The 25,855-nt window shown below is 45.2% G+C and overlaps 1 protein-coding gene across 1 annotated transcript in view; it reads right to left on the reverse strand.

Moving 5' to 3' along the window:
• Window positions 1-1,459: 1,459 nt before the first annotated feature.
• LOC146185692 (histone-lysine N-methyltransferase 2A-like) overlaps window positions 1,460-25,855 on the reverse strand; it is an 84,502-nt gene continuing 60,106 nt past the window's right edge. The window contains exons 22-34 of the mRNA XM_084606608.1: window positions 25,661-25,722; window positions 23,426-23,563; window positions 22,744-22,902; window positions 21,890-22,010; window positions 18,522-18,600; window positions 12,394-14,783; window positions 11,400-11,474; window positions 9,428-9,552; window positions 8,200-8,444; window positions 7,320-7,449; window positions 6,302-6,397; window positions 4,903-4,970; window positions 1,460-2,924 (exon numbers count right to left, since the gene is read on the reverse strand). Of these exons, the coding sequence (XP_084462734.1) occupies window positions 2,819-2,924; window positions 4,903-4,970; window positions 6,302-6,397; window positions 7,320-7,449; window positions 8,200-8,444; window positions 9,428-9,552; window positions 11,400-11,474; window positions 12,394-14,783; window positions 18,522-18,600; window positions 21,890-22,010; window positions 22,744-22,902; window positions 23,426-23,563; window positions 25,661-25,722 (3,794 nt within the window). The 3' untranslated portion in view covers window positions 1,460-2,818. The remainder of the gene's footprint in view (window positions 2,925-4,902; window positions 4,971-6,301; window positions 6,398-7,319; window positions 7,450-8,199; window positions 8,445-9,427; window positions 9,553-11,399; window positions 11,475-12,393; window positions 14,784-18,521; window positions 18,601-21,889; window positions 22,011-22,743; window positions 22,903-23,425; window positions 23,564-25,660; window positions 25,723-25,855) is intronic.

Consider the following 25,855-nt stretch of genomic DNA (forward strand, 5'->3'; position numbering starts at 1 on the left):
CCTCTCTTGGAGAGCTTGCCACAATCTGCTACCAAACAATACCAAAGTTGGTATTCGACAATAAATCAGTCAGTTGCTGATGCGCCTAATAATTTCAGAAGCCATTTTCCATGGTATTGCGACCTACTGGTAAGCCACCTTTTTCACCAAAATAATGTCTTATGTGTACCAGTGTGATGACCAACAGGTACACCATCAGGCGGAGAGATGGGATTAAAATTATTTGGGACGGCAGGCAGTGCAGGCTACGGAAAATAATTTTGATATATTCCTCTAGTGGATTTACACATTACACTGCTTGCTGGCCTCTATAAAAAAATTCAGCCTTCTAAACAAGAAATAGGCAGGCCATATCATGCAGCACATTCCAACACAGCAATGAAGGCCCCATTCTCCAGAAAATGTGGTGTCGTGAGCAAATATCGCGGTAGTCAGCAGGCAACACGTACAACTGGGCACCAACTGGTTGGCGGATTGTGCGATGTCACAACACCATGACTAACTTGCCAGGGGCTGCCAACTCAAGCAGCTTCTTCGAGATGGGAGGATGACATAGGAATTGAACCATATGGGGACCTTGGTTCCGAAAGGGACAAGCTGTCCCTAGGCCACATAGGCATATTCGTAGGGTGTGATTAAAGCGGGGCATTGCATCGGTTGGGCACTCCGGCACAAAATGTAGTAGCTAATAATATGCGAGACAATACAGATGCAAATTAAGGAAGCCATGGTTAAGCAAATAGCAAAGTGTACATGCACGAGGATCTGCAAGGGGAGCCGTAGATGGAAAGCATCATGGCTGTTTAGCAGATTGAGTGTCTACCATAATTTTTCCTTTCAGCAATGAGCAGCAATCAGCAGCATTGGACATTGTGAAATTAGTTGTGGCACCACTTCAGCACTCAGCTGGAATGAGCTACGAGAGGGCACTTCATTCCGAAAGTCATTCCATTTTTTACATCCAATTCAATATCTACTACTTGGCCGCAGGTTTTTCTTAGGTCAGCACCGGAACTAATGCTCTATGTGCAGCTTCAGTCAGTGTTACTAAGGTAATTTTTCTAGCACTGTCATACAAACACACAGGATTGCAACGTCAGTATTCAAAACAATGCTGCGCTTTCAATTCCAAGATACTGGTTGCTAAATTCAGTTGCTAAGTGGAAATCATTCTCCTCTTCAAATTGGTTGTGACTAAGACCATGCCTGGCATCCCAATAACAGTGCAATGACACATAGTGTCATCTCCTTAAATTAAAAATAAATTACTTTTCCCACGTCCTTTTGCAACTTACCAGCAAATTTGTAGGTGCTGAAAGCGAAACCGTTCATAAAATGATAGTCAAGAAATAAGCTCCAAGTGACATTGACCAAACAGGTGTTGCCCACAGCAGCAGTTCCATGTTCATACAGGCTGTGCATACCGCACAACCTTAGAGTTAAAACACAGCCAGACAAATCAGAAAACAAACATCTTTATGAGGCGTTCTTATATTTACAGTTTCAATCAGTTCTACTAAGCCTAAAACGCGCTGGCAATAATAGCCACACTCTAAACGTGACACATACTAACAGAGGCATCACAATTTTCGCTTGAGAAAAAAAAAGAGCATTCTAGCAACATTCTGTACAACATTGCATGTATATTCTCGACAAAGCCGCATCGGAAAAATGATGCAACTTAAACATGCACAGTAAATCTAAAAACAGACTACACAATTGTTCATGTGCAATTTTGCTCCCAGGCAACGACAAAACGACGGCGAAATGGGAGGGGGCACTTCCCACAAGCCTTTGCCAAATGACTCGACAGAACAGTAGTGCTTGCAAACACATGCAAATAGTGACATTATTGGTATACATAGTTGCAAAGATTCTGAACACAACAACTAATATACATATATATATATAATATATATATATATATGTATATATGTATATATATACTATATACGATGAGATATTTATAATTGTGCATATCTTCTCATTCCCCGCTGCTCTAACAGACTTGTAGTAACTCCCGAAATGTGTTACAAATGATGTTGTCTCGTGCTTTCCTTGACAGTGGTAATTACAGCTAAAACTTCTATTTTATGTACAGGTTGACTCCCAAAGATCACAGTTGGCACCCGTAAAAACCACTCAAGGCACTTTCAGGTATCGTGTAACATCGTTCTCTATCTAGCTTTTTTTTCTCGTCGAATCAAAGAAACAAGACACTTGTGCATAATTCGCACATCTGCCGACCAGAAAAATATCGTTCAGGCACAAGGCCTCAGTTATTATCTGTTGCTCACTCTTATCTTTGCTTCAATAATTTGTTTTCTTCCTTACTCTTGATTCTATGTTTATTTTTTACACAAGGTACCAAAAAGCATGCTTGTTTATCGCTACACAGGTGCCCATTCATCTCCTATAACATTTGTTAACTCTAAAAAAAGAAACCTTGATCGCATGTCATGATACATGTAAAAAAATGCACGCAACCATTCAGTCATGGCACACAAGTACTCTACGTACATGTTGGAGGATTTGTGGTGATGAAAGGATAGGCAGAACAAAAGTGAAAGGTAATGACAATGACAATAATTATGATGACAATAATAATAATAATAATAATAATAATAATAATAATAATAATACATCGTAGCTGAGAGTGGACATGTCTGGGGGGAGTGGGAAGGAGCACAAGAGTGATGGTGAGGTTACAGACAGGAACAAAAGACTGTCGAGTTAAAAGCCTATGTACACGTCCCCCAACAACTGGTAGTAAGCTCGATGCAGGGACAGCTTTTTGTGGCACTCTGTGCGTGCCCATTCAGTTGAGAAACTTGCGGCACCTTCGGGAGCCACACGAGCAAGGAATCTTGACATCTTCAATGGGGAACTTATAGTCGTATGTCAGCTCCTCTCCTTTGAGAATGCTGGTGGAAAAGGGGAGAGAGAAAACAATTATAGGTAGCCGTAACACGTCAGCAGTTAGAGAAAACGGAGATGCAGTACACAGTGGAAACAGAATGCCAATCCATTCTCCTGCCCACAAGTCAGCAATCCCATGAGACACAGGCTTCTGTTTAAAGTTTGCTAGTTTATGCTAATGCACTTCCAGGATTCTTTAAAGCTTTGCTTGCCTTTTTCTCTGCAGTGAGCTGCAGCACGGGACCTCACGTTTTTTTGTTGTTGCTTTTAATGACACGCGGTTACAGCATGATAAATGCAAAGAACGAAAAAAAAAACAAAAAAAAAAAAACAGCATACTAATAATGATTCTGAAATTGGCCCTATTCATCATTCACTGAAGCGATGTCATGCCCCTTGTGTCCAGTATTAATATTATTGCAAACTCCTAGCTTTTTCTCAGAATGTGCTATAACTATAGCACTGACTTAATGAAAACTTAGAATCCTTGACCTTGCAAATATGGCACTTTTAAAACTAACTAGCAATTACAACAAAATTTTTTTCTTTAAAGAGTGCTTGGTTGCACATCATTCATTTTCTTGCTGGCAGATATAGCAGTCAGTACAGATGTCTTTTTTTCTTTTTCTGTTCTGAATTTCTTGTGCACCATGTGAATCTCGAAACACAAGACGATTCTGCGATACGATTCCGCGATACCTAGGGGGTAGTTTATAAGAACAAAATATCCATGTATTCTAGTATTAGGGTTTCCAACTACGGTAGAACCTCACTGATACACACCCAGTTCAAGCAATTTCTTGGCCCCTGCACTCAAAGTCACGGCCGCAAAAATCTCTCCTATAGTTGCGCTATTTTCCTCCCGGTTAGTATGTTTCTTGACAGCATAATTTCCCAACTGCTACGCTAGAAATTGCAACGAATTGTGGTTGTATAACATATTTATTGTTCAACTGCACATGTGCTAACATAAGAAGCAGCAATCTTCTCTGCAGTGTCCAAGAGAAAAAGGGGACATGAAGAAAAAAAATGATCGGCTCCTTCACAGTGCCTTCGTTTTGGATTCTCTGCCCACAACCAATGAATGCTACTTGGAACCTGCGATGGTTGGCCGCGAGTTCGGACACAAAAAAATTTGGAATTTTCGAACATTCTCACTAATAACAAGTGCAGTACAAATAGCATAGCAATCGCTATCGTAAACCATATCAAATGCTCGGGCACCTCTGAAAGCCGTGGCATGCGAGAAAAAAAAAAAAGACGCGTTGCGATTGCCTGGCTTTTCTGGTGCAAGTCGGCACAATTTCAGCCATTTCAATGCTTTTGGCACAACAAAGCACAGAAAATTGCATATGTATCAAAATGGTCCAAATGGCGCAGCTGTCCCACCCCTGTCGTGTAATGTGGACATGTGATCGGAACTGTCACAAACTGATGCATTCGCATTATAAACGTACCCGCTATTCTGTCTGCCGAAATTATAACCTTTTTCGTGATGCGTTATCAAAACTCCTCTATTTTTGTTCTATGAGAGTTAATTTGCTTGCATAATTTGTGCACTTTCTTCTTTTTGGCTTCAAAAAGGATGCGACAAATTACTCAAACACAATGTAAAAGCTCTATAAATGCAAAAATTTGCAATATACAACGTGCATCATTGCGCAACCATTGATCCCCGAACTCGTACCCCTCACTGGCCAAAAGAAATATTGCCTTCAAAATATTAATCGAGACAGGAGGGCACATAATCTGAGGAACTGTATTTCCCTTCCAAGTCCCTTTAACAATTTGGACATGGTCACCTCGAAAACACTTCCAGAATATGGGTCAAGGTTTGAGGATTAAAGTGCCCCAATTCACTAGCCTCAAACTGCACTTCCCACAAGGCTGCCACGTTTATTGAGGCAGTATAATAATGTGCACAAGTTACAAGCTGCATGCACACCCCATTTCCACTTCCCAAGTCCACACTTCCACACTCACCTTCTCAGCGCAAATATCACAATGTGTTTCTTGTTGTCCACAGTAATCACTTTCGAGTAGCAGTTGGGCTATGAGGAAGAAACAAAAGGTAAATGAAGAATGAAGCAGTATATCAGCCCTAGCAATCAATAATAGCATAAAAGAAAAAAGGCCGACCACAGTGGATACCTATAAGCAGCGATGCACAAAACGCATCAAGGCTGCAGTTTTTGCTGCACACAATGCAAGTATTCTGTTTCAAACAAAACGCGCCACCTCGGCCATGAAAGTGCAACAACGAACTCAGAACTAAGTCAGAAAACTAAGTCAGAAGCACCTGCTTCTTTCTGCCCGCTCATCTCTCATTCCATTGTAGCATTGTAGTCCACTGTAGCAACACGAGGGTGAACTCTTCCACCCATGCTCCCATTACTCATCTGTTGTTGACACCTGAATCGCAAGCAACCTAGTGGTAGCAGTGGGCCCATGCCTGCTTTGCTACGTTCTGTTCCTTTGTGTTACTTTGGGACATGAGCTACTGCAGTGTCACATGGTGTGATGCTACACAAGCAGAAGCTGCGGAGGCTGCTGAATTCACCTCGAAGAGACACCGATCATGCTACAGCACAGCCCGTTGTGCCCGTGTTTGCTCACTGTGACCCTAGACGTTCCTCTCGCAGCAATCCCCATTCTATCACCATAAGATTTTCATGTGATTTAGTCAAACTACAAGTAATGCGGCATTAATTAACAGACAGGCGCGTGGAGTGTGCATATATCAATGTCAACGGGGGCAATGCCCTCTTTACAAGGAGCTTGCAAAAACACATGCTTCAAAGGAGAATGTGGAAATTCGCCACATGGTGGTTCGATACACCCACGTTTTACTGTACCACCCATATGTCCACATGCGTGGAACTACTATTCACCAGACTATCATGCAGTGGAATCTCAAAGATATCACGGAGACACAAATTCGTAAAAATCCCCAGCTGAAGTACACTTTCAATAATATGCTCCAATTCTAATGTCCCAAACACTTTTTCACACAACAACAGATGATACAAATCTAGGAGCCACGACCACACCAGCAAGCGCTAAGCATTCTACTCGCCCGTCGCGCTGTATGCACCCCGAGAGTTGAGTAGAGGCGCTGTGCATCGAGCACATCGCCAACAATGCGACTGTCAGTCGTACATTATGAATGTGCCATGAGTGCTAAGCACTGGTGTTCCGCACACACACATTCCCACACCACAGTCGCCAGTTAACTCTGAATAATTTAATTAAATGCTTTTCTCGTGCTTGAGCATTTGAATTTTGTTCATTTTTTGGTGAAACAAATATCCTTTGTGGCCCCTTGAGATTTGTATCCACATTCTACCATACTATAATGGCAAGGCCAGACTTGCACACGTACCTCACAGGAGTGGTTGATGAACCTAGCAGCATTGCCATGCATTGTGGCATCAACAACCTCATGGTCATCTATGCGGAACATGTAACAACCAATCCCCTGTAAGGAACAGACAGACACAATTAATGTCAACGTTGACAACTTCACACGACTGCACTCAACTATTAAACACGTTAAAAACACCGCAGAAAACTAGTGCTGTCACAAGTGAACCACAATGTTGCAACTTAAAAGAACTTTATTAACCTTTTCGCTGCCGGGTGTTTATGGCCACGACGCGCCCCCAGTGTCGGCTTCGTTTCGAGAATATCGGGGATTGAACGTAAAAATTTATTTTGGTTATGAGATACAAACATAGCTAAATAGAGTAGCGCAGGCAATGACCATGCGCGCAGAGGTACCACGGTACCCTGAAAAGAAGGGTGTGCATGGTCTCTCTGCGCTCTCCAATTTAAGTACTCCAACAGTGCGAGGCTAAAATACGAGCTTCTAATATAATCATATATGTCCCAGCTAGCCTACTTTGCGCTTGGGCACAAATGTTTGAACGCACAGTAGTAGTGAATGTATGGGTACGGGCACTGCGGGGGGGCAAGGGAGACAGACGCAAACATGGCAGTCCGTTAATGAGAGCGAAAGGGTTAAGCTGGAAAATTTACCATAAGGCTGAAGATTCCGCAGTCTCTGTCAGTGCAAACCTTAGAAAATCTACTTCATTATTCGTACACAGAAGTCTGTTAATGGGATTACTGGATTAGCAGCAGTCAGTCAGCCGGTGAGCGAGTGAAGTGAGGGACAAAATAACATCCAAGAACATTTGCCAGCAATACACTGTGCACTCTCAGATAGAGGCTTTTAGTCAGCTTTCAGGCTCTCGTGACGTAAGTGGTAACACCTTAAAGTTGATGATGCACCAAATTTTGTAAATTTTTCCACCTTGGCACGCCATGCTCTTTTTTCTGAAAAATGGTGGAAAGTGCTAGAGGCATAGTAGGATCCACTATAAGGCTCAGCTGCTCACCTTGCTTTCGTAGTACTTCTCCCTCTTGTCGGTAAGTGCTGCCCTGATCACTTCACCAGCGTACTCAATTATCATCTCTCCTCCATCGATGTTGCGCCTGCAGTACAGCCCTCTGCCGTGAATGCTAGACCTGATTGAAAAAACAACAAAGGAGCAAATTGAGAAGAATGAAAGCAATGCTACCAACCGCAACAGCGTGTGCATAAAGCTTCTATCACTCCCATCAATATGAGGCAGCAAGCAGAAGGTACAGCAATAGGCCCACAGTTTTGACCACTAACCTATCATGACAACACTATTCAGCACATTATGTCACCACATTACATCAACTGTCATCGTACCGATACTCCTCTTACACCCCTCGCAGCACTTTCCCTAGCAGCTCAGCAGCACAACATATCCAATAATGCTGCGACTTTTCCAACTGCCCTTCCTTTTTGTGTAACAGGATTTGCCAAGTTTAATATGTGGCATATTAAAGGGCTTGATAGATGCTCTTCTGAACATTCGCTGCTGCACCCCCGTCCAGACTCACCACGTGCCAATCATCCCTGCTGCGTGTCTCTCCAATCTGACATTGTTTCACAGCATCCTTCTATCAAGCTTTTAACAAACACCATGTTAGAGCAAAAGACATCACTTACCTGTTTATTTTACTTACTGTTCATATAGCTATACCTAAAATGCCCATGAAGAGGTATTAAATATTGGGTTGGTCGTTACAAAGAACACGTGATTATTTCAATGCACGTCTAGGGATGTGCAGCATTAGGGGGATCACACAAGTACACATGGCTTTTTTCTTTTTTTTTTTTCCTTTTCGCAGCACTCCCTACTCAGTGCTCGCTAAGTCCCTGGGGTGCTGTAACAAGAGGCTCACCTGTAGACTCCAACAGCCTCCTTGGCGGTGTTCTTGAGGTGTCGGAAGCGCATGGCCATAGGCAGGTCCAGGCTGGTCAGGCGCCGAGAAGACTTGTGCAGCACCTCCACTTCGTCGCCATTGTCATTGCTTGGATCGTAGCTCGGCGGTGAGCGATGCGCTGATGCAAGGAACTTGAACATGTCATGGTGGCCCCGTGACCTGAAGCCCTCTAGGCGGGCACAGCCTGACGGGTTTTCCGGAAGCTGAAGGGTCAAAGCAAGGGACACTTTTTTCACACTGTTGTTCTAATTTAAGCAGTACTTAGTGATGCAAACAGATGGACCACCAAAGGCACATCAAGGAAATGGGGGCAAGTGCATCAGCAAGTCAGTTGTTCTCAAAACAGAGCATATGGTCGCCCCCTTATTTTTTTTTTTCTAGCAGTCTATGCAACTTTGCTTCAAGTTCATTAATGTATTTCAGTATGGCATATGAGGTTTAATTATTATCTTAAAACGAAAGCCTTGGAATAATTTCAACTACATGGCGTTATTTAAGGGCACAAGTTAGGCCCTGTTCCTCCCATGTATTTTAGCGAATACTGAACACAGAGAACATAGCTTTCACAGCATTCAAACAGAATTGCTGAAAGCTTTAGGTTTTAGGAAGCTTTAGGTATCTCCTGGAGAAGCCAAGTTCAAGTACAAATTTATGCTTACGGCCACATACCATTACGTCATCATCATCATCATCATCAGCCAAAATATACCCAATGCAGGGCAAAGGCCTTTTAACCCGGTCCTGTACTATCTGCATCCCCTTGACCTCTGCGAACTTCATAACCTCATCCACTCACCTAATTTTCTGCTGCTCCTGCTGTGATTTTCTTCCCTTGGAATCCAATTTGCTACCCTAAGCGACCATCGGTTACCCTATCTTCGCACTACATGCCTTGCTTATGTCCATTTCTTCTTCTTGATTTCCACTAGAATGCCATTAACTCGAGTTACTTCCTGACTGATTCCGCACGCTTCCTATCTCTTAACTTTACACCTACTACCACTTACTGTTCCACAGCTCTCTGCGGAACCTACCATTACACAAATATGCTGTTTCCTGCTTAAATGTGTTGTCTGTTGCATCCCATGTATTTTGCAACAGCTTACCGTAAGAAAAGCCTAGCCCCCTCTCAAGAGAGGGCTGCTAGCCGAAAACTCGAAGTGCACCCGAAACCTGAGCAACTTACCTTTGTGCTGTCTCGCTTGTGGTACTGGAAGTTGTAGTTTTCACAGTTGTCAGCTCCTCGAAGCTGTTCTGTGAGGTACACGACAGCCTTGTGTGTCAGGCCCATCATGGCAAAGCCATCCACATCTGCAAAGCCCAGGACAGGCCAAAAAGGCCCAAGTAAAAATGAATGCTCACTGAGCAGCCTTGCAGCACAGGAGAAAAAAAAATATGCCTTTGGATACACAATATCACAACAAAGAGAGTTCAGGCACTGACTGATCACTTTTTCTTCACTTACAATCAAGAAAACCAAGTTTCACATTTCTGACATGTTTACAAACTTTGCACTCTTTTTTTTTTTTTTTTCCATTTTTGTCGACATGTCACCGAGCTAATATATGTAACTTTATAGCTTATCTTAAACCATTACTGCCTAGCATACTAGATCTAGTACATCTAACAAATTGTTTTGGTCAAATGTGCTGAGTATTTTTTTAATAGTTACCAATAACTTTTCCCCGCTGGCTATAATTCTATCTCGTCTCCATTATTGCAGGTTAACTTCGCTATAACTTTTGCCAAGCCTGAAATCTCCAGAATTGAAATTCAGGGCTACAAAGGACAGTAGATATAGCAAATGCAGTGGTAAGAAACGCATGGGGACTTCATCAGATCTCGTCTGACGCTCTGTTTGATCTCTTGGCCTCCATAAACCTATTGGCACAGTATACCTGCTGCAACTAGATGTTCAGAGCCGAACTCTGAGAAGAGCTTCCATGATCATACCCACTAACGTCTTTTGATAGTTGAGGCACACTATCCACATCATCGAAGAAAGCAGCTGAGGTAAGTGCAAGATGTGCCATATGTGAGACAAATGGGAGTGCGAAATGAGCTTTTGAGTTTTACGACTGGAGGTACCTAAAAAAAATGTGCCTATGCAAGCAATAAATTTACCTTCTAATCTACTAAGAGTGCACTGAGGTTCTCCTTATAAAATCGTGAAAATTCGTTCAAGTTCAATATGGTAGTGAAAGCATGCATTAAAATTAATCGAAGACTTCACCCTAAGGCAGGGACACGGGTCTTGCAAGTCGAAACACCGGCAAAAAATCTATTTTTTGAAAACATTATTTTCAAAGTCTGCAGCCAGTTCTGCACCTGTCTGCAAAATTTCAAATTTCAAAGTTTACTTGGAGCCTCCTTATAAAATCCATGAAATTTCACTCAATTTAATAGAGCAGTTATAGAGTGAGTCGTAATACTGCTCAATTTTCTATTCAGCGCTCATGCTGCATCGGACATGTTCCAGGGCTCCACCTCATCACATGCCTTCCAATTAAGAACAGTTGTTAGCCACTGTGTTGTGTAACCACTGCCCCCCTTCTTTCACTAAACCAACAACATGAAACTAACTGGCCCACCAGAGTACTGTGGTATGCGTTAAAAATCGAACTCTATTCACTCATTCTGACTCGAAGCTGTTCTTGGTGAAAAAGTTGCATTAGCCAGATTGTAATGCTATGTCCATGACTATGTAATTCAGCCTGGCTTAGTACTTCCTTCTAGTGCTAGTTTCTTAAAAGGGCTTTTCTTTTAGACATTCAAGCATACTGCTAATAAGCAACAAACCTGCAGGTAGCATTAACATATTAGATTTTTCTCTTTGAATCTTCAGGACAGTAACAATAAACAGTAATGAGAAAAAACGTGCACAATAAGGCAATTCAATAAACAGTAATGAGAAAAAACGTGCACAATAAGGCAATTGCAAAAAACAAACAAAAAACAACTAGTAACATCTCCAGAGATTGTACAGCGTACTTTTTGGTTTTCACATCTCACTACACTGAAACAGAGAGGATCAAGGATCAAAACAATGCTTAACGTTCAATATCAAGAAGAGAATGAATGCTGCAGGCAAAAAAAAAAAAGGATGGAGAGAGAGGGGGGGAAGAGCTGTAGTGGGGAAGTGTATCGCATCTGCTCACCATCATTGGTCAATGGTGGCATGTTGGCACCGGCACGGGCATCCTGAAGCTTCTCAAAAAGGTATCTCCATGCCTCTACAAAAATATAAAAGGGTGCCAATGACCAGTTAGAAAGCGTCTCATTAAAAAACTGCTCTCAAAACCACTTTGCTACATCCAATGCTAGAAAATTCTCCTACACTTGCAATGCTTTTCAATTTTGTTTTAAACGCTACATAACTCCAATGTTTCAAAGGCTTTACAAAGATGTATGCCCGCCACAAGCACAGTTTTGTGCTGTTTGCAAATAAGCCAGCAAAGAATAATACAGCAATCCACATACGTAACTTGCCCTTCTTGTATGACGACATACGTAGTTACTGTAACCTCAAATCATCGCTTCACAATCAACTTCGCGTTACTTTTGAAACACATGAACATGAAACACCATCTTCGCTTAGAAGGAACACTACAGAAGACAACGCTGCGTTGATGCCAAGGGCTCACATTACCATGATCACATTATTTTTCTTTTTTTTTCATGAACATTCAAGTTCTCCTCTCACATATCTTTGCAAACATGAAACAGCGTCCTTGCTTCGAAGAAAGAATAAACGTTTCCAGAAGCACAAACTAATGGAAAGGAAATGACACTACTAATGCAAGCCAATATTTTTTTTCTTTTGCGCAGCTGTGAAAATGGACACAGAGTGACACATGAGAGGTGGCGACTTGCACTCGAATCAGTTTGGTGCCTTACTTGCAACAAAAGGAAATGGCTCCACGGCAAATATTCCGCGCTACCAAACACATGTCAAGCAGACTGAATTAAATAAAGCAAGTTCTTTACATCTCGAGAGTGACAGGATCACCTTTCAGTTCACAAGGCATTAGCATTCAAGTGCTGCAGTCAACCAACGATGAGGTGACGCAGTACAAAACAAGCACAAGAGGAAGGTGCCTAATTCTCCACAAACAAAAAAAGAGAGAGAGAGATAAGAGAAAGAATGCATACCGTGCACATCAGGTGATGAATGCAGAAAGCCATCCTCGCTGCTGATCTCATAGATGATGTAGGGCCTGTCAAAGAATGACGTACGTGTCTCCTCTTGCAGTGTTGGCGGCAGTGCCCCCACTGTACTGTGCACAGGCTCCTTGCTTTCTGAAAGCACCGCTGTCGAAGATGTCGGAGGGCACGGCTCGGGATCTGTGTCCGTAGGCCAGCCATCTTGTAAAATGCGCTGGGCCGCTTTCTGAAGCAGTGCAAAGATGGACTCTGCCCCGAGAGAACCTGAGTCACCTGCACCACGCGGGCTCTCCTGTGGGCTTGGGCTGAAGGGCGGCTGCGGAGGAGGCAAAAGCACCGGCGACACACGTCCCGGTCCACTGAGAAACTCTGTAGAGGAGTCTGGCTCGGGGTAGACCTCGGGGGACGGGGCACTGCGTGCTGGCGCCATGCTTGGTGCGGGTGGGTTAGGGGATGGCAGCGACGTTGAACTTGCCAGGGTGGGCACCTGAGCGGAGCAGGAAGTCGTCGGTGCAGCTTTTGTGGCTTCGCCGGCAGCGACCACAGCTGCGGGCGGGGCAGTTGCCGTACGTGCAGGCAGGACCACACACTTTGTACACTGCTTTCGTGCTACGAATGTCTGGCTCTGGGCCACTATGGTTTTCGCCGCCTGCCGCCCCGACTGCAGAAGCCGGTTTCGCATCATGACCGCCTTGGCACACTGCTTCTGGGCGAGCATCTTTCGATGGGCATTTGCATAGCAGGGAACACGCTTAGATGACGAACAAGTGCGGGGTCCAGTTGATGCGCCGCTGTTCATGACAGATGTCTGGCTGGTAACAGATGTTACAAGCCCCGCGGAAGCCATACCAGGAGCTACAACACCAGCGTTGGCTACAAGCCCACTGCCAGCAACTAAGGGCATCTGACTACACATACCAGGAGACTGCAATGCGAGTGGCATCACAGGGGCCGCCTGGCCTCCCAACCCCCCAATAAGGGCAAGTGGTGTTGGTGCTGCTGGCTGCATGAAGGGAGATGCCACAAGGGGCAGCGAGCCCAGATAGGCTACCTGCGCCCCTGTTGCCATGCTGAGTGTTGAGACACAGTTCTCGAGCCGGTAGTGCTGGCGGGGAATGATGATAGTACCACCGGGCACTTCGTACACTTCAAACTTGTCACAGCTCACACTTGTCATGTTGATGGTGGACGGGAACTGGTTGATCACGGGAAAGTTGTACGCATAAGGAGAGTAGCTGACCAGGGGCTGAGTGGCAGCAACAGGCGGAATGCCAAGGCATGGGGACTGGGTGGCCTGCAGAGTGGGTGCCGGTACCATAGAGGCCGGCCGCTGCTGCTGATGCTGGTGCTGATGGTGGTGGTGTTGGTGGTGGTGCTGCTGCTGCTGCTGTTGGTGGTGATGATGGTGTTGGTGCTGATGCAGCTGTTGACAGGAGGCAGGCCTTGGTCTCTGGCAGCCCTGGGAAGCCGATACCTTGGGCAGGATGGTCTTGGGTGACACAGCAGGTCGTGACCTTGCCCGGCTGGGTGTTGTGGCAACTTTACTGGCCATCGTCTTAACTGCTGTCCGGTTTTCACAAGTGCACCCGCACACACTTTGCTGCTGTCTCACAGGTTTTGCCACGCACTTTGGAGTCACTGATGGCGCACCATTACTGCCACTTTGTGCAGCTGGCCCAGGGGAGGAATTAGCCACAGTCGTTGCAGGATGGGCACCAACAGTCCCTTTGGCACTGTCGTGGTGCCGGTCCTGGCCCCCAGAACCGCAGGGGACAGGCACAGCGGCCACTGGCTCACATTTCGCCGCATCACTGTCACTCTTAACCACACTGTCCCGGTGTACTGCCACTGACGGGTCAGCCACCGTGGGAGAGGTCGCAGTTGTTGCTGCTGCTTCTGCATACTCACTGCCACTGCTATTATGTACACTACTAGTTGAGGCAGAAATGCCACTGCTGCTGCCAGCAGGACCTCTTGTCGTAGAGGCTGCTGCATCACAGGATCTTGATATGTTCTCCAACAGTTCAGCAAAGTCCATCTGGCTGTCACTGCTCTGAACACACCGAGCAAGTTCATCCAGAATCTTGGCATCGAGGTCATCCAGGTCGGGAGCAGGTGTGGCAGGCGGCAAGACGTCGCTTGACGAAACGGCCAACGCACTGCTGCTACCCGTGCTATCACAGTTCGCCGCAACACTATCACATGGTGCAAGCGAGACGGCGGTCCCACCCAGCGGTGGGTCATCATGCACGGTCGTAATATTCACACCCCAGTCCTCCTCGCACGGTGGAGGGCGCGGCGGGCGCACCTCATACGTCCGGCACACATACACCACTCTTTGCTTCGGATTCTGGATGCTCCAGAACAAGCGCCGACATCTACAACAAACAATGAGTTATCAGTTGTTGCATTCATTTTTTTTTTTTTTTTTTTTGCAGCAACAGCTGTTAACATTCGAATACTTGGCATAAACTACAATACAGAGGAAGTGGGAGGGGGGTGTGACAGAGAAGTGAGAGACTGGGTAAAATGAGGGAGCTATATGTGCAAAAGAACAACTTCAGTAAAAGGAAGAAGAGGACCTTATACATGCACCCAGCTATCTTGCATTGCACATAGCATGAACCCCTATAGGCCACTAAGGCACGTTCATATGGGTTGGTTAAAGCGGGGCTTGATATGTGGGCTGAGGAAGAAGAAAAAGAGAAGAAGAAGAGCGCTCGGTCACCCGCAGCTAATGCTTTCGCTCAATATTTGGTTCAGCAGCGTTGAACCCTTGTAATTTTTTCTAACTGCGAACGCGAGAAGGTTGTTTTTGTGAAAAACTACCAGGAAAAAACAGTTACACATCCGTGCAGGAACGTAAAACCAGCGGTCACTCCCTATCTTGATCGATCATATATATCAACATCCCAATGAAAAGGCAGAGTTACAGTTACACAAGTTACACCACATTTGAATACATCTCCCTTAACCACAGTGTGGAACTTGCACAGTTGACCGTATCGATAGCGAGTGTATCTCGACGGCGCGGCCCTGAAAGGCAAGGCGAATAACCTGCAAATAGCCCTGGCTATTCCAGCACACCAGGTTTGTTGACCAGGAGGCGAGCAGCACAGCTACAGCCGCGGAAGATGACGCTCTATCATCGTCAACTCCGGGGATCAATACGCCCTGGAAATCCCTCCAGGATGCAGGAAACATCCCTGGCGCTATCGAGCTGGACGATTTCCTCAACGCTAACGTGGATGTGCTTGTCTACGAAGAGCTAAGTGATGAGGACATCATTAAAAATGTTGGCAAGCCAGAAGAGCCGCCGTCCGATGCTGAAGACGACTCCGCCCAGAATTCAACAGTCTTGGCAACCTCGTCATAGGTGATGAATGCCTTCGATGTTACAGTGAAAGCTCGTTAATTCAACCCCCGTTAATTTGACGTGCTTGCGAGGTCCCTCCAATTACACATAGGAGTCTATGGGACAAAACTTTCATTAATTCGACCAATTTTGCCGTGCGTCGGTTAATTCGACGTAGCTCCATAGCCCCGTAGCCCGCCATTTCGCATTTCACTGCGGAAGGGGTAAAACAAGAAAAAAAAAAAAAAAACACTGCCAAGAGTGGCGCTAGTGTGAAGCTGAAAAAAAAAAGGCAGCGTACGCCATCCGCACTGTCATCGTCATCAGCAGAATGACGTGAGGGGAGCGAGGTCAGCCGGAAGTTTGTTCTTTCCTAGCCCTACCTTCGCGCAGTGGAGTCATCGAGCTTCGCCTCACCGTGTGTCGTCGCCACATGCTTTTTGCATCGTCACGCTTCGCCTACGTGTTTACTGTGCTGCGTGTGTGTATAGAGTGCTGTGCCTGCGCATCTTGACGCTGAGTGCTGCAAAGTGGCCGAAGTATGAAGCGAAGGACCTGGCCACAAAAGTGCAAATATTGAAGGCGATCAAGGACGGCGTTTCACGCCAAGACGTATGGAGTGAAGAGGACAACCTTGGCCACGTATGTCAAAAATGAAAAGAGCATCTTGGAGGCGTTCGACAGTGAAAGCTTCAATGCTAAAAGGAAAAGACTGCGGACGGCGGCTTACTGATTACATCACCATCGATGATGGCGTCACAGTCGCCGGACAGCTGACTGAGGACGACATAATTCAGGAAGTTAAAAGTACCGGCAACGACGATTCATTGTGAACAGCTTCCCCCGCCGTCGAAGCGCATGGTTAAAGAAGCCGCAGAAGCGCTGTCCGTTCTGGAAGAATTCTGCGAACAGATTACTGAAGGTGCGCATGCCACGGAGCATCTGACAGCGATAAGCGCTACTGTCGCCGGAAATTTTTCGCAAGCCTCGCCGATTTGTTGTAGCAGGATTCAACTGTACTATCACGGTATGCTAAGCATGTCCAGAAAAAGGCATATTCATTAGAAGAGAACAAAACTTCCGGTCAAAAGGAAATACAAATATGAAAATTGACACCAATTAGAACATTTTGTAGAAAAAAAAGCTTCTCCACACAGCACAGTTAGGAAGGCAACAATTATATTGCAAAAAAAAATTTTTGCTTTCTCCCATCATCATCATAAATGGTTATAGCCCTAAGGCCTGCCCGGTATTAAATAAGTAAAGGAGTCATGCAGTATAACCTCGTTTACAATCATTTGATAATGGTTACTGTTAGTGAAAAAATTATGATATCACAGTCTGACTTGTTGCTCACACAAAAAAGGAAGCTTAATGAATTCTGTCTCGGGGAGATGTAAGGTGGACACCTCCGTAACAGGAGTGAGGCCAGCGGTCGGTTAACGGCAAGGCAAGGCACTGCCAAAACGCAACAAGACAGCTCACAAAACAGACAAAAGAGCAGCAACCTGAGCAGCAACACTAGTGGAACTCTTCCTTACATGCTCCCTCATGACGCCTTAAGACAAAGCGCTGGGATGTGGAATGCCGCCGGATGTCCACGACAACATGCAGCCTGTTGAACTCTTGCATATCACTTTAGACAGGCTGCAAGACCGCCTCAACCACCCAAATGCTTCCACGAACCACGAAAGCACAAAAATGAAACTATGCCATCCCCAGCACATGCGCTTCACTGTACGCGGTGCAGATTGCACAGAGGGCTGGTTCTGAACCCAATGTTCCTGTCACGAGTATATTTTTTCTTGTCAACTGCGACCTAAGATGAGTAGTTTTTACCCAGACAGCACAGACAATGGCCCAATATTGGAACTATGTTGGCAATGCATGGTCTCATATGGCCAGTGCACTTCCAGCATAATTCAATATTGTGCCTATGTTCCGTGCTAGCTGGGTAGGTTATGATGAAAACGACAGCAATGAAAGTGGCTGCCATGTAACAACACACACACTGTAACTGTGCCCCCATTACGCTGCAAGCTACTTCCGAAGGAGTGCATACAGTGATCCAAAACCAGGTGATCAGTTCCACTCAGGCTCAGAACCGAGACCGTATCATGGCTAGGCATACTGATATGCCACATGGTGCTGCATTTCGTTTCGTGGCCAGCGAGCACGCGGCAGTAGACAAGAAATTTGCGATTCCTGAAAGTTTATAAAAAATTAGCGAACTGTGCTTTCACTGTTCAGACCATGGATGCAATAGTGAAAATGCACTGTGAATTGAATCAAATAGCAAGTACTATTAAAAAACTATACAAAAATTTTGCATTTCCACATGCTCCTACCAAAAATATGACAAGTGAAACACATTCCCATCCTAACTAAAAGACGCCTATCTTTAGTCATATCGGCAACACACGACCAAGCAGAACACATGATAGCAATGATGACTATCAGATGGTCCCAGCCTTTGCAAAACGTGGGCATTTAGAGCGGGCACCTGATTCAGAGTGCTTATATCACACGGACACTAACCTAATTAGTAGCCATAAAAATAGGGGTGTTTTGGTTCCGACATAAAACATGTACGCCGTTTACACGGGAGCAAAATGGAGATGCTACCATTTTGGAAATGAAAAGGACTGCTGGCTATACGTACGACCCCCCACTACAGCAGTGAAACCATGCACAAAAGCTCTGACCCTTGACAGGATCAGTTCGACTGAGACTCCAACCGATGCTGAGAGTTGACCTTTACCTGTAGTTGACAGGAACAAGTACATTCTCGAGGTCAGATGCCTCTGTCAAGTGTCCCAGGCTCTCGATAGTCATGGCCCCTGCATAAGCAGATGAAGTGCAACATTGTAACAGTGCAGAATAAAGCAATCACTAAATTGACCTGACACATTCCTAACAATGAAAGATTAGAGACTAAAATCCACACAATGGAATCAGCACTTTCATCACCCTGTTTGAATCAATTCTGTGCAAGAGAAGTGCAAATAATATGCTGTCTGAATTTCCTGCACTCTTGTTGCCAGGTCTTTGGTTTGGCAAAAACAAAGCAGATAGGGTACATATAACAGTTTGTGCAGAATACAGCATATACGAGTTCTGGCAGAAAATCTGATGCCACTTTGTTTCCCAAAAAGCAGCGTTTTACTCAATATTAAGGTGAAAGCCTTTAATGGCTCATCGTTATCATCAGCAAAAGTGCTACGCTTTTGAGGCAGCTCTGATACTTGAAAAATAAATTAATAAAATTAGTTGTGGTTTAACTCTGGTTAAGCCTAGTTGAATTACGACAGCAATGACGAAAGCTTCTTTTGCCTGCTACATTATTCCTTTATCACGCCCCATCAGTGCAAGGTGCTACATTATTGGGGACTCTTAAGCTCATCCTTTAAGAGTACGACGCGAGAGCATAACCTACCAGCCCACATATAAAGAAGGGTTTAACGCTGCTGAACCGAATATGGAGTGAAAGCATTAGCTGCCGGTGGCCAAGCATTCTTCTTCCTCCTTCTCCTTATTCCTCTTTTTCTTCGCAGCTGTTCAAGGTCAAACGTGGCCCTTCCCGGGACGACGTGACGGCCAAAACCTGGCGCAGTATTGCTATCGCATAAAACCTTGTCTCCCACCGGGAAATCGAATCCCCATCCCTTGGTTCCCCAGCCCAGCGCTTCACCACTGCGCCATGCCCAGGGATCGTGAAACGCTCTTCATAATTCCTCTTGTCTACAGTGAGAATGATAGAGAGATTCCGTGAGTGACAGATACTGCACCTTTCCTTTCCTGCAGACGAATTATAGAACGCCGGTGAACTTTAATGCATTCAATGAAATACTGGTTGTGTTCGACAAGGGGGAGGCAATTAATGCATATATGAAGCTGACTCCACCGGGCGTCCGATCCAGGTGTCCGTGCGCCCTTCATTTGCCGCTTCCTCGAATGCCGCACCACACAGCAAACAGAAGCAGACCCAGATGTCTAGGAGGCGTTAGGTAGTACAGCAGGCAGCAGCGGCGTTTGAAATTTATTTACAGGATAGAAAAGGAGCAGTATCCATCACAATTATCCGCGTAAACATGTACCATGCCATAAAGGAAGGAAGGAATGTGAAACGGTAGTCACCCTATTTATTCGAAGCATCATTCACCGCCACATTCGCAACAAATGCGTAGCAGAATGTGGCACTCAGGCTTCTGCCTTTCATCACTTTAGTCACCAAAGTGACTCGTAATTTTTTTTTCAGTGGTCCAACAGACAAGCTCATGTATCTTCTCGATTTCTTAGTCACGTCCATGAGAAAGCAAGACACCAGTTACAGACCTTGAAATACAACAAGGTTCATGTGCTCTGCAATAAAGTTCAAAATCAGACACCACCAATCGGAGAACCAGCATTCTAAATTCTAACAGCCTAAGATCCCATAAAGACCACGGTACAGATCTAGAGCTTAAAGGCACCAAAAAATGAGTTCGAAGGTCACTGGTAATTGCCCCGCCGCAGTGGTGCAGTGGTTAAGTTGTCCAAATACTGTGCCGGAATACCCAGGTTCGATCCTGACTGCCCACAGGTGCGTTTCAATGGAGGAAAAACGAAGAGGTGTCCATGTGCTGTGCAATATCGGCGCACGTTACAGACCTCAGAAGGTCGAAATTATTGCATAGCCCTCCACTATGGCTCCTCTTTCTCTCTTTCCACTTTTACTCCTGCCTTCATCCCTTCCCTTACGGCGCGGTTCAGGTGTCCACAGAAACAAGTGTGACGGATACTGCGCCTTTTTCTTTCTATGACCTAAGGTCACTGGTAAATGTGTAGGACAAAAGCGTTTGAGCATTTTGCCAAATTTGCCTTTTCAGCATTTGTCTCCTTAAATGGAGTCAGCAATTTATTATTAATTTTAAAATTTCCGAGATAATCAGCACATAGTGGTGGTTTTTGGAGCTATACTCCGTCAAGATACATGTCACATGTACAGTCGTGAGCAAAAGTAGTGTACAACAGTCAGCCACCGACAGAGCTCAGGGAAACTGCATCGAAATGCCATCTAGCGACAGCATAAGGAACAGAGACAGTGACACATGCATGTGGAAAAAAATGAGGCACTGCCACTATTTTCCCGATCATAGCTGTTGCTAGATGAAGTTGGCCTGCAGCTTTCTCAAGCTCCGTCACCGGCTGAGTGTTGTATACCACTTTTATTTACGACTGTACAGTGAAATCATAGCGAGTGACAGGGCCCCAGATGGCAACACTGCCAGTAGCTGTGAAAGTCATCTGCTTGTTGCTACATGAGTGCCCTGGGCAGTATTAGAGTGAGACCGATGCCTTCGAGCATATGGTGCCAATATTTACTGCTGCCACGTCCTTTTGGCGGCGGCAGTCACGTTTCGAGCTCCATGTCCATTGTTGCAGGCAATGCAGACGAGAACGAGAACACACACCAATGAATGTGTGGGAGGCAGAAAACACACACCCATGAAAACGGGCACAACAACTGCGAGTCAGCAAACCAAACGTCAACCGATAACATGATAATAGCTGAAGTTGTTTTCTTCATATTTTTTCCTGGTGTCTTGGAGTGTAGAGAAGAGCGTAATTTTTAACCACTGAAGTGATGAGCAATGGAATATTTATTACTCGCCACTTTTGCTTAACTTCGGCACACTGCATTTCTGGTCTCCTTAAATACGAACAACAATTAATTCCTCAAAAACAGCAAAATAGAAGCGTGCAGCCCCTTGTGCTTTTTAGTGTGGCCACGACAACGGGCCCACAAGTGCCAGTACTATACACAAGCTATCACGTCGCTCACGAAAGCGATGACACTAACATATATGTGCACATTGGCATTCGAAGAGGCAAACTTTGCGGCTGGCATTCATAAGCCTATACCCTCATCTATGTTAGCACAAGTGGCAATGGCTGCAGTTCCATAACGTTTCAAGCTCCAAAACCTCTGCGATCCTCTAGAGGTAAGTGTGACATGCTGGATACCAGTGACAGCTATGAGTTGGCACAATGTCTCTGTTGTCAACAGATATTTTCCGCCAACACACTTTCGGAGGAACACAGTAGCAGACACAGCTGGTGCAAGGATGTAGAAAATGATCACTTCACCTGCAATGACACTGAGCTCCTTGGCAAGGCTGCCTTCCCAGGCTTTCAGCCACTTCGAGTTCACGTCCTGTTGGTCCACATAGACTGCCCGGCACACAGAAAACTTGTCACCTTCGACCACCTGCGAAAGTCGTCATGCCTTTACACCACAGACCATCATCAGAGGCCACAGAAGTACCTACAAATGCTGGCAGTGAGGCAAGATTAAATCTCAGTTCAATTTTCACTAGCACATAACGCATTCATAATGAACTCACCCAAAATAATGTGCAAATTTGGAGGAAAAAAAAAGAGCTCTCCCTGTAAAGTTAAACATGCTAACTGTCCTCTTTTAAGTTTTAACATGGCTTATGAGAAGCTGAAGGAAAACTTAGGCCCTCAAAATAAAATCTGTAACTTACTACTGAATTTCAGAACATTATGAGACAGGAGACATCAAGTAAGTGAGCAAAACAGAAATACTGCAATTTTAAGCAAGAACTACAAAGCCATTCCACTTCAAACCTGCATTCAGAGTAGCACCATGCTCCTAAACGCTACTCAGCATGCAATTCAATCGATGTGCTGGACGTGAGCCAGCAACGATTGCCTTTGTTGTTCATTAAAGAGTTTGCAATGAGCCCACAGAACCCCATCACAGATTCACTGGTCTAACACAGCAGTCTCCTACTTCAAAGGACACTGTTCACGCATTCCGAGACAAAGTATTCGATGGCTTGGGGAGCACACATCAGGATTCACTGCAGTATGGTTTGCTTTATTTTCCATGCAGTCAGCCCTTCAAAATTAGCATAATGTCATTCCCAAGAGTTGCCACACTTAAAGAATGAGAAAATTGGACATCAAATGCACACCTCTTGGCTGACGTTGCCCTGGTGAAAGGAACAGTAGACCTTCTTGTCAGCCTGGAAGATGGCCTGAGCAGCTCGCGCACATCCAAAGTGGAAGTTGGCAGGGCAGCCACGAACGCAGCATCCCACGGTTGCCCCCACGATGCCACACACCTCACAGCGCTGTTTTTATTAGTTTTCAATCAAAGGAAGAAGGAAGGAAAGGAAGAAGTCCATAAGTGACAATAACTCAGCTGATTTATCTCCTTGAGAACAAAGCTATTCACCTAAACAACAAAAATGTGTCCCTATTACGAAATACGATGCCAATCATGCAAAAAAAAAAAACTAATATGCCAGACATTTGTGGCTGAATTTGTGAACAAAATTTCGGCACAAATTTCAACAACTGTGCAAATTCAGACCTAACTGTAAAGCAAAGAAGCACATTCACATATTCACATTAGGAAGACACACATGTGTGGCTGGACGCTACACTAGCGCAGCTATTTATTGCAAGGCATAGCTCAGCGTAAAACCTGCACTGCAAAACTGCAGACTGATTTAAACTAAACCCAACACACTGTACAACTGCTGAGCCAAGTCGTCATCTAGTTAGGATAGCAACGAACGATAAAGCACAGTAGCATGTGCCTGAGCCGCAGCAATGAAAGAAAATGACAAACTAGCTGTTCCGCCCACTTACCAAGTGGCGCCCTCTCATGATGGCAGAGTGCACTCGATGCAAGGCACCGTCAGCCTGCTCGAACACCTCAGCCGACCAAAGAGCACAGTTGACGTGCACCCAATTGTCCTGGCCAGCGTAGAGCAGCCGACCAGACTTCTGCACAAAGAAGAAATTGGTGGTGGCTTAGCTTGGTTAATCCTGGATATCAGAAGCAAAAAGTTTCGGCGATGCCATGGCTTAGCTTGTGGTTCCTTGGCGTGGTTGTGGCTTACCTTATTGTTCACGGTTGCACCTTATAGATATTCCATGGCTTATTATCACGGTGAAACATTGATTACAGCCGTACATCACATAAGATAAGCGCGCGGCACCGGCTAAAGGTCAACCGGCGGAGTCGCGGAGGCAGTTCGGCGGCTCCGACCAACCTGCGCCTCTCCTGTGACGTCACGTGGTTTGCGCATGTGCAGCTGTGGATTTTTCTAACGACGGAGCACACTCGAGACTTGGAGTTGACTAGCCTAGTGAAGCTTTTCGCTTCAATAAAACAGACTTTAATGAAATGAGTAAGGCACAGCACATTTTCACCATTCAAGCGTACAACTTTTATTCCTTTCATGCAACTCTTACTCTCAGGCGAAAGATCACAAAGCACTTATCTGTGCCCCTTCCATTTTGTCATGCGCAGTTACCTTCCTAATGCCGAAAGGAAGTAGTACACGGTAGCACATCATTTCGAAAGTGTGCCTGTGTACTGAGAGGTCCTAGCGGCAGATGCGGGACAAATTTTGGCAACCTAAGGTTCTTTAACATGCTCTGACATCACACAACATGAGAGCATCTTAGGCCGCTGCCAAAATGTGCCCTATGGCGGCTGAACACCATAACCACTGAGTCACATTACAGAACCCCAGGCGGTTGTTCTGCACTACAGTGTTCTTCGTAACAGGAGCCGCTTTGGAACGTTAACCCTCACAAACCAAACCAAACCACCACAGCGAGTGATGCTCAAAGGACAGATGTTTAAAAAAAACGAATTCACGGCACCACAATAGAGTAGAAGCGCATTTATATGACTTTCAGGACGCCACGTGAAACCAACGTATAAGCCGATCAGATACCTCGCAAGACTTGTGCATTCACATTATGAATGCACCCACTATACTGGCTGCCAAAATTAACTGTAATTATTTTCCCCAAGCAGTATGAAAGTACCCCATTTTCATTCTGTGTGAGTTAACACATTTACTCATGTATTAGCATTTCGCACACATCTTTCTTTTAAATTATGCAACCTTTCAAACACGTCCTAAATGATCTACTACAAGTGCCAAATGTGCAGAATACATGCCGTACATTGCCATGCAGACATCAGCGCTCGAACTCCTACCCCTCACTGGCCGAAAATAGAAAGTCAGCTTCAAAATACAAGCCGACAACAATGATGTTAGGTAGGTGTCTTGTGTGCCTTGAAAATGATGTCCTGAACAATGTGCCAAAAAAACACCTGCTCCGACATTTCAAAGACATTTTACGACATGTGGCACAACCGTGTCAGCAAAGTCATTTTACTAAAGGCAACAGGCAGCAGCGTATGAATTAACCGTTTACATCATACAAGACAAAAATAATAAGTTTCGCTAGGCATAGAATGCTCCCCAACTGAAGCTGCAGAGGGAAAGCAGAGCTAGCCACCGCTGATATAAAAATATCTAGCAGTTGTCAACGTCAGCACAATAACTTCGAGCTGTCAAGAACATAAAACTGATTTCCATAACGGCTTCATCAGCAAAGCATGAGGAAAGCGGGCTACGTGAGAGGCGCCCTGCACCGATAGCTGCAAGTCGCCCGCTCGGGTGAAGTCAAGAGCTGTCGCTAGAACTGTCAGTACACAGGCAGTCATAGGCTGGATCACACCCTTGCACGCATTTGCATCCGCCTTGATTACAATTTGGAGCACTCTGGGTCTGCCAATTAGGTAATCTGCATTATTCCTGACGGGGACTTGCCAGGCCTGTGCCAATCGGTCGTGAAATGCGGGCCGCCACATAAATGGGCATAATCAATGTTTCACTATAGCTTTAAACTGCAAATTTCCAGAATGTAGATGCTCAAAGACTGCCACAACATGCTCTTGTACACAAGCTACTTTTGACTCTCAAGTCAGCCCACTCAAAACAGTCGATAAGTGAGAATCGAACCTGCCAAATACTAATGTGGACGGGCTTGCACACAATTTCACAGACAAGTACTCACAGAGCTAGAGTCATCACCAGGCCGACCACACAAGACGCACTGCCGAGAGTCAACTCCTTGCTCTGCAAAAAGGGACAAAAGGGACAAAGTGCCAAGAATTATCACTTGCAGAGAGCACAGTAGTTGCAAAAAATTGGGGGGAAAAAGCAACCACTGAAAAGACAAGTACCACTCATAGCAGGACAAGCAGCAATA

This window comes from Amblyomma maculatum, chromosome 6, assembly GCF_055883805.1.
Source record: "Amblyomma maculatum isolate TAMU_Amacu chromosome 6, ASM5588380v1, whole genome shotgun sequence".
In the NCBI taxonomy this organism is placed as follows: domain Eukaryota; kingdom Metazoa; phylum Arthropoda; class Arachnida; order Ixodida; family Ixodidae; genus Amblyomma; species Amblyomma maculatum.